Source organism: Dryobates pubescens, chromosome 11, assembly GCF_014839835.1.
Source record: "Dryobates pubescens isolate bDryPub1 chromosome 11, bDryPub1.pri, whole genome shotgun sequence".
Classification (NCBI taxonomy): Eukaryota; Metazoa; Chordata; class Aves; order Piciformes; family Picidae; genus Dryobates; species Dryobates pubescens.
In genome coordinates this window covers 1899864-1911024 of record NC_071622.1, presented here as the reverse complement: position 1 = coordinate 1911024, position 11161 = coordinate 1899864, and the positions used below count along the sequence as shown (strand labels likewise).

Sequence of the window (11161 nt, the reverse complement as noted above, 5' to 3'; positions counted from 1 at the left end):
TCTTTCCAGCAAGAGTGGAAGAGGCATTGGAATGTGCTGCCCAGGGAGGTGGTGGAGTCCCTGTCCCTGGAGGTGTTCAAGAGGGGACTGGATGTGGCACTTGGAGCCATGGTTGAGTTGTCAGGAGGTGTTGGGTGACAGCTTGGACTTGATGATCCCTGAGGGCTTTTCCAGCCTTGCTGATTCTCTGATTCTGTGATTCTGAGTTCTGTGGCTTTTGAGCTGTGGCTTTTTCAAAAGGGATTTTGTAGAGATGGGAGGGAGTCACGAGGGGGTGGGGACTGGTTTTGCTGAGTGAAGTCTTTTGGGTCTCCAGATGATTACTCAATCAAATAGAAGGATTGGAGTAGAGCTCTGCTTCCTGCCAGATGATGATTATGTTATGGAAGAGGTTTGGATGGAGGAATTCAGTGATAGACTAATGATGAATCTTCCCAAGACTTCTTCAGATATCCTGTTGCAGAACCTCTGCCTCCTGATGATTGGATTAATGCTTGACAGAGACAGCTTGGCAGGCTGCACTCCACAGCTTTGCCTTGGAGGGCTTGAGCCTTCCAACCGCAGGGGACTTGCAGAGCCAATAAATCACATTTCAAAAGCAACTCCAAACAGCCTTTAATAAATAATTGTTATTGGCCCCTCCTTCAGGATATCACAACTCTGCACCTCCAGGCTGACAAGCTGAGATCTGCTGTCAAATTAGCAGCTCAGCTCTGTCTCACATACTGCACAGAAGCCCTGATGCCCCTCTTGAACCTTCATCCTAAAGTAAAAGGAGGGCTTTGTCATCTGATTGGAAGCCTACCAGAGAAGAGCCTTCAAGAGAGTGAGCTGGGACTGTTCCTTCTCTGGTTTTCTTGTGTCAATAAGAAGGGGTCAGGCTCTTGTCAGTGCTGCCCAGGGACAGGACAAGGGGCAGTGGAGACAAACTGGAACACAGGAGGTTCCACCTCAACATGAGGAGAAACTTCTTTGGTGTGAGGGTGCTGGAGCCCTGGAGCAGGCTGCCCAAGAGGAGTCTCCTTCCCTGGAGACTTCCAAGAGCCATCTGGATGCACTCCTGTGTGACCTGCCCTAGGTGATCCTCCTTTGGTAGAGAGTTGGGCTGGGTGATCTGCAGAGGTCCCTTCCAACTGCTGCCATCCTGTGACTCTATGAAATGCTGCTCCATACCCAATGAATCAGAGCATTTCTTTTTCAGTTCCTTACAGACAGGCAGGACTCTGCCCCAGTGATGCCACATCTGGAGTCTTGAGTCCAGCTCTGGGCTCTCCAGTCCAGGAGAGACAGAGAACTACTGCAGAGAGTCCAGGGGAGGCTCCAAAGATGCTGAGAGGCCTGGAGCAGCTCTGTGAGGAGGAAAGGCTGAGAGCCCTGGGGCTGTTGAGCAGCCTGAAAGGGGATCTGATCAAGGCTCAGCAAGAGCTGAAGGGCCTGTGGGAGCAAGAGGCTGGGGCCAGACTCTTCTCAGTGGTACCCAGGGACAGGACAAGGGGCAATGGGCACAAACTGGAACCCAGGAGGTTTCATCTGAACCATGTCACTCAGCACCACATCTACACAGCCTTTAAACCCCTCCAGGAATGGGGAATCCACCACTGCCTTGGGCCAGGGACTGACAACCCTTTGGGGGAAGAAATTGGTTCTCATGTCCCATGGAGGTTTAGTCTGCTGTTGGAACTTGAGGCCATGTCCTCTCATCTCATACTTGTCCCCTGGGAGAAGAGACCAAACCCTGCCTGGCTCCAACCTCCTTTCAGAGAGCTGTAGAGCCAGAAGGTCTCCCCACAGCCTCCTTTTCTCCAGGCTGAACACCCCCAGTTCCTCAGCTGCTCCTCACCAGCCCTGTTCTCCAGACCTTTCCCCAGCTTTGTTGCCTTTCTCTGGACCTGCTCCATCACCTCAATGTCCTTCTTGGTGTAAGGGGCCCAAAACTGAGCCAAATACTCAAGGCATGGCCTCACCAGTTCCCAGTAGGGGTGGACAATCATTGCCCTGGTCCTGCTGGCCACACTTTTTCTAGGACATGAGACAGCGAAGCTTTCAGAGTTTCATCTCTGTGCCATCTGGGCATCCAAAGGAAGTTTTTCTCAGAGCCTTTGCAGTAACTGTGGCTCAGACATGTAGCACCAAACCCGAGGAGCTGGTGGAAGTCCTGCTGAGCCCTCTCCTACATCTTCAGGCAGCTAAACCTCCTTGAAAAGCTGGGCTCTGGGCCCAACCCTGCTGAGTCCTCTGTGGCAAGTCTCCTCCTCCTGCCTGGGGCTGAAAGCAGGAGAGTTATTTTAATAGCTGAGGCTTTCCAAACAGCCTGAGGCAGGCAGGAAAATAGCATGTCATGAGCAGCTAGGAGATGAGTTCCCAGATGATTGATTCTGGAGACCTTACTGAGGCAGACACTGTGATTTATCAACAGCTGGAAGATGCCTGGAGGTGTGTTTTCTGACATGCTTTGGGCCAGTTTTTCTCTTGTGAGGACACTTTCTGGCAGGAAAGAGGTCCCAGCTCACCATCTTTTGGGAGAAGGGATCTGCTCAGTGCTCAGCAAGAGCTAAAGGACCTGTGGGGGGCAAGAGGATGGGGCCAGACTTTTCTCAGTGGCAGGACAAGAGGCAATGAGCACAAAGGGGAACCCAGGAGGTTCCACCTGAAGAGGAGGAGAAACTTTGTTATGAGGGTGCTGGAGGCCTGGAGCAGGCTGCCCAGAGAGGTTGTGGAGTCTCTGTCTGAAAGGCTTCCAAACCCCCCTGGCCATTGTGCTGCTGGGCAAGCTGCCGTGGGTGCCCTGCTTTAGCAGGGGGTTGGACTGGATGATTTCCAGAGGCCCCTTCCAACCTCTATCCCATGCTGGGATGCTGTGTTCCACAGGCCCTTTGGATGCATGTCAAAAGTCAGATGTGATTAATAGATCTCAGCTTTGAGGTATTGAAGATGTAGCAATGAGGTGGAAAGTGCCTTCTAAAGGTGAGGTTATCATTTCCTGGCTTTTTGTTCCTTTCCTGGTTTCACTTTAGAAAGAAATTGATTAGAAGGAGGTTGACATTTAGCTGAAGATTGCACCAAGTAAGTTCTCTAGAGTCATTAATGTACAAACAGAGAACCACTGACTGCTTTGGGTTGGAAGGGACCTTTAAAGGTCATCTAGTTCCAACCCTGCTGCCATCAGCAGGGACACCTGCAGCTAGATCAGGTTGCTCAGAGCCCCAACCAACCTGACCTGGAGTGGTTCCAGGGATGGGGCAGCTGCCACCTCTCTGGGCTACCTGGGACAGGCTCTCACTGCCCTCAGAGTGAAAAATGTCTTCCACAGATCTAGTCTACATCTTCCTTATTTGAATCTAGTATCATAGTATCAGTCAGGCTTGGAAGGGACCATCTAGTTGGAAGGATCATCTAGTTCCAACCCCCCTGCCATGGGCAGGGACACCCCACACTAGATCAGGCTGGCCAGAGCCTCATCCAGCCTGGGCTTAAACACCTCCAGGGACAGGGCCCCAACCACCTCCCTGGCCAACCCATTCCAGGGCTTCACCACTCTCATGGGGAAGAGCTTCCTCCTCACCTCCAGCCTGAATCTCCCCACCCCCAGCTTCATTCCATTGCCCCCAGTCCTATCACTACCTGAGATCCTGAGCAGTCCCTCCCCAGCCTTCTTGTAGCCCCCTTCAGACACTGAAAGGCCACAATTAGGTACTTAGTGGCACTACTGCTTCCGAAGCTGTGCTGTCCTATAGGTCCTTCCTTGCTTTTGGTTAACTGTAGGACTTAACAAATGATGATCTGGGCTTGTCAAGACTCTCTCCTAGTCAATGGTGACTGCAGACCATCAGGGTGCCAATGCAATTCAAAAGCTTGTGCCACTTCCAACAGAGAAAATAGCAGAAGTCATCGCTCAGAGTCAACATTAAGTGCTGGATAGATGCCATAAAACAAATCAGCAGCAGAGTTCAAAATCTGCAATTGTTCTGGGTGGATTCTTGGGTTTTTTACATTTCTGTATGAATTACTTGGTATTTTAAGCCTTTAATTGTCTTGGCCCAAAGCCACCACCAGGCTTTGATTTTGGAGGCCTGGCTGCGTGGGTGATTCTCGTGGGTTCATAATGGGTACAAAGGACTTGTCCATTAAGAGCTATTTTTAACAATGAAGTCATAACTGTCATATAAAAATAAAGCTGAAACGAAACTAAAGGTGTCCTGAACCCAACAAACATCTAAAGTCCTCCCTAGCACTCGTATTCCACCACCACATATCAGGGGAAGAGAAGAATTTCTTAGCTCTGCAGATGAGGAACAGGTCACAGAACTAAAACAAATGACCTTGGGATGATTTAGGTTGTGCAGGTCAGCTTTGGAAGCCACACACCTAGTGCTTGAAAACCAGCACAAGCAGCCTGTTTCAGATGGATGCTGTTGTACCCAGGATCTTCACCATAGAATTGAATAGGGTTGTTTTGGCTGGAAAAGATCTTGAGGATCATGGACCATTAACCCAGCACTGCCTCTTAGCACCACATATCCATGGCTTGGAAACCCCTCCAGGGATGGGGACTCCACCACTGCCCTGGGTAGCCTGGGCCAGGCCTTGACAACCCTCAAGGGGAAGAAATTGTTCTTCATGTCCAATATGAACCTCGCCTGGTCCAACTTGAAGTTCTTTCCTCTATTGCTTGTTCCTTGGGAGAATAGATTGTCCCCTGCCCCACTCCAGCCTCCTTCCAGGGAGTTGTAGAGAGCCAGAAGGTCTCCTCTCAGCCTCCTTTTCTCCAGCCTGAACACCCCCAGTTCCCTCAGCTGCTCCTCACCAGCCCTCTTGCCCAGCCCCTTCCCCAGCATTGTTGCCCTTCTCCAGCCCCTCAATGCCCTTGGAGTGAGGGCCCCAAAACTGAATGCAGTATTGGAGCTGTGACCCCATCAGTGCCTAGCACAGGGGGACAATCCCTGCCCTGATCTTTCCAGCCATGGGGCTCTGAGGAAACTGGAAATGGGAGGTAAAAGGAAGGGGCTGGGGCGCAGGGCAGGATGGTGGCTGTGCCATGCTACCACCTTCTATCCCCTATCAGGTGAAAGGATTGGAGGAAATGGACTAAAACTCTGCCTGGGGAGGGTTATACTGGACACGAGGAACAATTTTCTTTCCTGCAAGAGTGCTCAGGCACTGGCACAGGCTGCCCAGGGAGGTGTGGAGGCACCATCCCTGGAGGCGTTCAAGGAACCTGTGGCCATGGCGCTTTGGGGCATGGTTTGATGGCCGTGGTGGTGCTGGGTGGACAGAAGGGACTCAATGATCTTAGAACAGTTCTTTGATTCTGTAATTGAGGGATGAAAAAAAACCACTTTGGGGCATGGTTTGATGGCCATGGTGGTGCTGGGTGGACAGGAGGGACTCAATGATCTTAGAACAATTCTTTGATTCTGTAATTGAGGGATGAAAAAAAAACCGACTTTGGGGCACGGTTTGATGGCCATGGCGGGGTTGGGTTGGAGTCGATGATCTCGGAGGTCTTTTGCAGCCCAAACAATTCTTCGCCGCTGTGATTCGCGCCCCGGCTCGGTCTCTGCTCAGGCCGAGCCCCGGCGGTGCCCGCCCCGCCGCCTTCACCTGCAGCGCTGCCGCGGGCGGCTCCCCGCCGCCGGCTCCACGGCCGGGGCCGGGGGTGCGCAGGCCCCAGCGCTCCCGGGGCGGGACGGGGCCGAGGCGGGGCCGGTGCCGTTGGCGGGGCCGAAGGGCCGGGGAGGGGCCGTGCCGTGCCGTGCCGTCATGTGATGGCTTCCCAGCTGCTTTAAAGCAGCCACATGCACCGAGCGGCTGCCACAATCACGGCGGGGAGCGGCGCAGGGGTGGTGGGTGGCGGGGAGCGAGCGGCGCGGAGCGGAGCAGCGCAGCGCAGCCGAGCAGCGCAGCGCAGCCGGCCGCTGGCCCGGCCCGGGGGCAATCAGTGCAGGGAGCCGAAGCAGGGGCGGCGGCGGTGGGTGGGTAGGGGGGGTCCGTCTGGTTGAATTCTTTTTCTTTGGGGTGGGGGGAACCGATTCAACCGGCGTGAGAAGATGGCTGGGGCTATCATCGAGAACATGAGCACCAAAAAGCTCTGCATCGTCGGGGGGATCTTGTTGGTCTTCCAAGTGATCGCCTTTCTGGTGGGAGGTCTGATCGGTGAGTGCTGGAGGGGCAAACTTCTGGGTTTGTTCTTCCTCTTCTTCTCCTCCTCCTCCTCTTCTCCTCCTGGCTCGGGTTGTTGAGCTACTTGTTACAGTATCGCTGACTCCCTCCTATGATCTCATTAGCCCTGCTTTTGTAGTTAAGAAAACACAGCTCCCTGGGCCCCTTTTGTGCCCACTGCACGCAAGGGGGGAAGGAGAGAGGGGGAAAAAAAAGGAAAGGGAAAGGGGAAAAAAAAAGTTTATACCTTTTAAAAAAAAAATTGCTTTCTCTCTGTACTTAAAGAAGGAAAAGGATAAAGGGTGTGGGGAGGGAAGGGAAAGAGAAGGGAAAAACCTTCAGTATGGCGACTGGTCGCGCAGGGAAAGGCTCGCATGGGAAAGTTGAAAGGGGGGGGGGGTTTGGTTTGGAGAAGAAGAGAGGGGAAAAATATATCCCCTTTTCCCCCTTTTTATCCTTTTCCTTTAAACAAATCTTCTTCTCTTCTTTCCCTACCTCTGCCCCTTCCCCGTTTCTCGGCTTCCCGAGCTGCTGCTGGAGAAAACATCAGCGTTAAAGAAATAAAAATACCCCCCCAAAAAAAACCCCCAACCTGGAAAACTAAACAAAAACATTTAAATTAACAAAAAAAAAAAAGACAAGGAGAATTAATGGGTTCTGCTCAGGGTGGCTTGTCGAGACCGGCCCTGGCGGGTGGAGGGGCTTTTTTGGGTGCTCGATGGACCTCTCCACCCTCCCCATGCTTTTGTCCGGGGTCCTTTCTTCTTTCTCCCTCCCTTCTCCCCCGCCCTTTCGGGTACCCTTAAACACCTCTCCACGTCCCTTGCTGTGCTCCCTGACCCCCTCCCCTCAGTGCCCACCCATGGGGGGCAGCCCTGACCACCCCCACCCTTCTCAGAAACCTTTTTGGGTGGCCCCGTTCCCCACCCGCTCCCCCCAGCCCCAGCCCACCGCTGCAGGCTTTTCTCGGGCAAAATCCCCCGCCTAAAAGTTTTTTTTAAGCCCATAAAATGTGTGTTTATTTCTTTATTAGCCTGCAGAGAGCATTCCCAAATCCTTCGGGAAGGGCTGGTGCGGATGAAGCCTCCAGGGAGGAGCCCACAAATGGGGGAGTTGAGGTCCCTCAGCCTTCAGGGGGTCGGGTTTTGTCTGGAGAAGGATCAGGGGGATGGCAGGAGGAAGATGGAGGAGAGCAGGAGTTTGGGGAAGTCCCAGGATTGATCATTTTTTTTTCTTGATGCTTTACTAGAAAGCAGCAGAGTCCTGTGCTGGCTCCTTGTGGGGAGCACTGGAGATCTAGGGATATTTTGGGAATTTCCAGTCTGGAGGTGTTCTGCACCGTGGAGGAATTCCTGGCTCAAGTCCTCCCCCTGTTCTCCTCCCACTTCTCTCCTTCTCTTTCCCCCGGAGGGCTCACCCAGGATTTATTCCCCTTCCTCTGGTATTTGGGGCCCTTGGGATCTGCAGTCATGGCTGTGGGCAACTGGTGTCACGTTGCTCTGAGAGGAAAATTGGTTGCACATTTTCTTAGGGAGAGCAAAGTCAGACCCTTTCCACAGTGGTCTCTCAGAGGTGTTGGGGTGGGGGGGGAAACCCACAGGAGTATGGAATTGGGTTTTTTTTTGGTTGGAGAAGAACTTTAAGAGGAGTCCAACCATTGAGCCAGCTCTGCCAGGTCACCACTAAACCGTGGCCCTCAGCACCACATCTACACAGCTTTGAAACCCCTCCAGGGATGGAGACCACTGCCCTGGGCAGCCTCAGCCAGGCCTCGGCAACCCTTCTGCGAAAGAAATGGTTCCTCATGTCCAACCTAAACCTCCCCTGGGGTAACTTGAGGCTGGTTCCTGTTCTCCTGTCTCCATCGACCCCCACCTGGCTCCCACCTCCTCTCAGGGAGCAGCAGAGAGCCAGGAGGTCTTGACAACCCTTTTCTATCTCCAGCCGTTCCTCAGGGAGCAGATTTGGTGTCCCTGCTGCACTTCAGTGCTTTGCTTTTCTCCCTCTCCATCTCTTCTCAAGAGCTGTAGGAATCCTTCCAATTTCCCCAAGCTTCAGTGTCCCTCATTTCCTTGTTTCAATTCTTCATCTTCACTTCATCACAAAGGAGCTGGTGGATTTAAAACCTGGTTCTTCTTGGCTGGTGGGGCTGAACCAGCACTGAGTATTATTAGGATAGGCTTTTCCCCCCCTTCTTTTGTATTTAAAAGGAGCTGGTTACTGAGCCTGGCACTGATTCATTAGGCAAAATGTCATGGCCTGTGTTGTGCAGAGTAGCCAGGCTTGGTGTCCATCTTAAAAAGTAGTTTTCAAGTAGCTTTGTGCTTCCAAGAGTGGAAAAGAAGGAAGTTGCTTGTGCAGAAGGAAGGTGTGGATCCCAGAGCTCTGTTCCTGTGGTCATCATGGGTTGGGTGTGACAAACAGATTTCTGTGTAGCTTTAAAGGGATTACAAAATGTTGTTTTTATTCAGTGCTGGAAATGGAAGAGCTTAGGGGCTGTTAGGTCACATTTCTGTCTTTTAGCCTGCAGGTAAGGAGGCTGAGGGGAGACCTCCTGGCTCTCTACAGCTCCTTGAAGGGAGGTGGGAGGCAAGTGGGGGTTGGTCACTTGTCCTTAGTAAAAAGTGACAAGATGAAATGGCCTCAGGTTGCACCAGAGGAGGTTTAGGTTGGACCTCAGAAGAAACTTGGGACCCCTTTTGGTGAAGAAAACACTGGGACAGACTGCCCAGAGAAGTAGTGGAGTCACCAGCTCTGGAGGTGTTCAAGAAGTGTGTAGATGTGGCACTTTGGGACATGCTGTAGTGGGCATGCTTGTGTTGGCTTCACAGTTGGCATTTACCTTAGAGGTCTTTTCCAACCTTAATGGTCCTCTAGTTCTGTGATCCTGCCTAGTTCCTGTTTATCTGCTGCCAGGCACCCATGGTAGGTCCCCTGCTCTGGGTGGAGGGCTCCTGTCCTCAGTGGGTAGCCCAAGCTGCTCCTGGGGCTGGAATGTGGCCTAGGCAATGGGTAGGGTAGGGGTAGAGATGTGGTGCTGAGGGTTGTGGTTTGGTGGTGACCTGGCAGTGCTGGGTTAACAGTTGGACTTGATGGTCTTAAAGGATCCTTCCAACCAAAACAGTTCTACAAATCAGCTTCTGAGTATGTGTCAGCACTGGGGCCTGTGTGTCCCTGAAAGCTCTGAGCCCATGGCTTGCAGCTGGTCCTGTGGACCAGAGCTGAGACCTGCAGCTCAAGGTGTTGGCTCCTTTAGCTAGTCCCTTGCACAGGGCATTTTCTGAGGAGCTTTTGGTTAGAGATGGGTTGGTGGAGACACTCAGGATCAATCTTGATGTGGCCCTGGGCAGCCTGATCTAGTTGGAGGTGTCACTGCTGACTGCAGGGAGTTGGACAAAGATGACCTTTGAGGGTCCCTTCCAACCCAGTGCCATCTGTGAGTCTGTGGTGGCCAGTGTTCTTCTGCAGCAGGGCTGGGGATGGGAGGTGCTGTCTCTTGAGGCCTTCAAGAAACGTGTGGCCATGGCACTTCGGGATGTGGTTTAGAGGTCATGGTGGCCTTAGGTTGATGGTTGGACTTGATCTTAGAGGTCTTTCCCCACTGAAACAACTGGACAGATGGGCAGAGGCCAAGGGCATGAGATTGAACACATCCAAGTGCCAGGTTCTGCACATTGGCCACAACAACCCCAGGCAGGGCTACAGGCTGGGGGCAGAGTGGCTGAGAGCAGCCAGGCAGAAAGGGACCTGGGGGTACTGGTGGACAGCAGCTGAACAGGAGCCAGCAGGGTGCCCAGGTGGCCAAGAATGCCAAAGGCATCCTGGCCTGCAGCAGGAACAGTGTGGCCAGCAGGAGCAGGGAAGTCATCGTGCCCTGTGCTCAGCACTGCTCAGGCCACACCTGGAGTCCTGTGTCCAGTTCTGGGCTCCTCAGGTTAGGAAAGATGTTGAGCTGCTGGAAGGTGTCCAGAGAAGGGCAAGAAAGCTGGGGAGGGGTCTGGGGCACAGCCCTGGGAGGAGAGGCTGAGGGAGCTGGGGTTGCTTAGCCTGGAGAAGAGGAGGCTGAGGGGAGACCTTCTTGCTCTCTCCAGCTCCCTGAAGGGAGGCTGTAGCCAGGTGGGGGTTGGTCTCTTCTGCCAGGCACCCAGCACCACAACAAGAGGACACAGTCTCAAGCTGTGCCAGGGGAGTTTCAGGCTGGATGTTAGGAAGAAATTCTTCCCAGCAAGAGAGATTGGCCATGGGAATGTGCTGCCCAGGGAGGTGGTGGAGTCCCCACCCCTGGAGGTGCCTGGCTGAGGCACTTGGTGCCATGGTTGAGTTGATCAGATGGTGTTGGGTGAGAGGTTGGCCTTGATGATCTCTGAGGTCTCTTCCAACCTGGTTAATTCTGTTGTGCTCAGCCTGTGTGGCTGCCCAGCAGGTGGGGAGGGAAGCAGCGCTGCTGGCTGGTCCTTGGGCCGTGGCGCGGGGCGGGCCGGCAGCCGCGGTGCCACGGGGACGGCGCCGCGGGGCTCCGGCGCACACCACGCGAGGGCACCGAGCCCCTCTCTTATTTTAGCTGGATTCAGGTCTAGGCAACCCAAACTCCGTCCCCAGCTGGGACAGGGCTCCGGAGCTGAGGCCGCTGTGCTTTCCCTTCGGCTGCCGCTTAGGTCATGTGTCAAAACAATGACTAAGTGCTCTATTTTAACAGGTCACTCGTGGACATCCCAAACACTCCCCTGGCACAGGGTTGGGACCTGGGGTGACAGTCATGGCTCGGGAGTTGGGGCCTTTCCTGCCCCTGCTGCTGCTCTGTCTAGTTTTTGAACACTGAACTGCAGGAGTCTTGCACCTGGGAAGGGCTCCTCAGAGCCTTCTTCTCTCCAGCCTGCACAACCCCAACTCCCTCAGGCTGTGCTCACAGCAGAGCAGCTCCAGCCCTCTGCTCCTCCTCCTGGCCCTTCTCTGGACACCTTCCAGCACCTCCAGATCCTTCCTGGCACAGAGGCTCCAGACC

The 11161-nt window shown here is 53.6% G+C and overlaps 1 protein-coding gene across 1 annotated transcript in view; it reads left to right on the top strand.

The window, feature by feature from the left end:
* The first annotated feature begins 6003 nt into the window (after positions 1-6003).
* Positions 6004-11161, top strand: part of WLS (Wnt ligand secretion mediator) — a 40354-nt gene continuing 35196 nt past the window's right edge. The window contains exon 1 of the mRNA XM_054165008.1: positions 6004-6153. Coding sequence (XP_054020983.1) covers positions 6048-6153 — 106 coding nt within the window. The 5' untranslated portion in view covers positions 6004-6047. The remainder of the gene's footprint in view (positions 6154-11161) is intronic.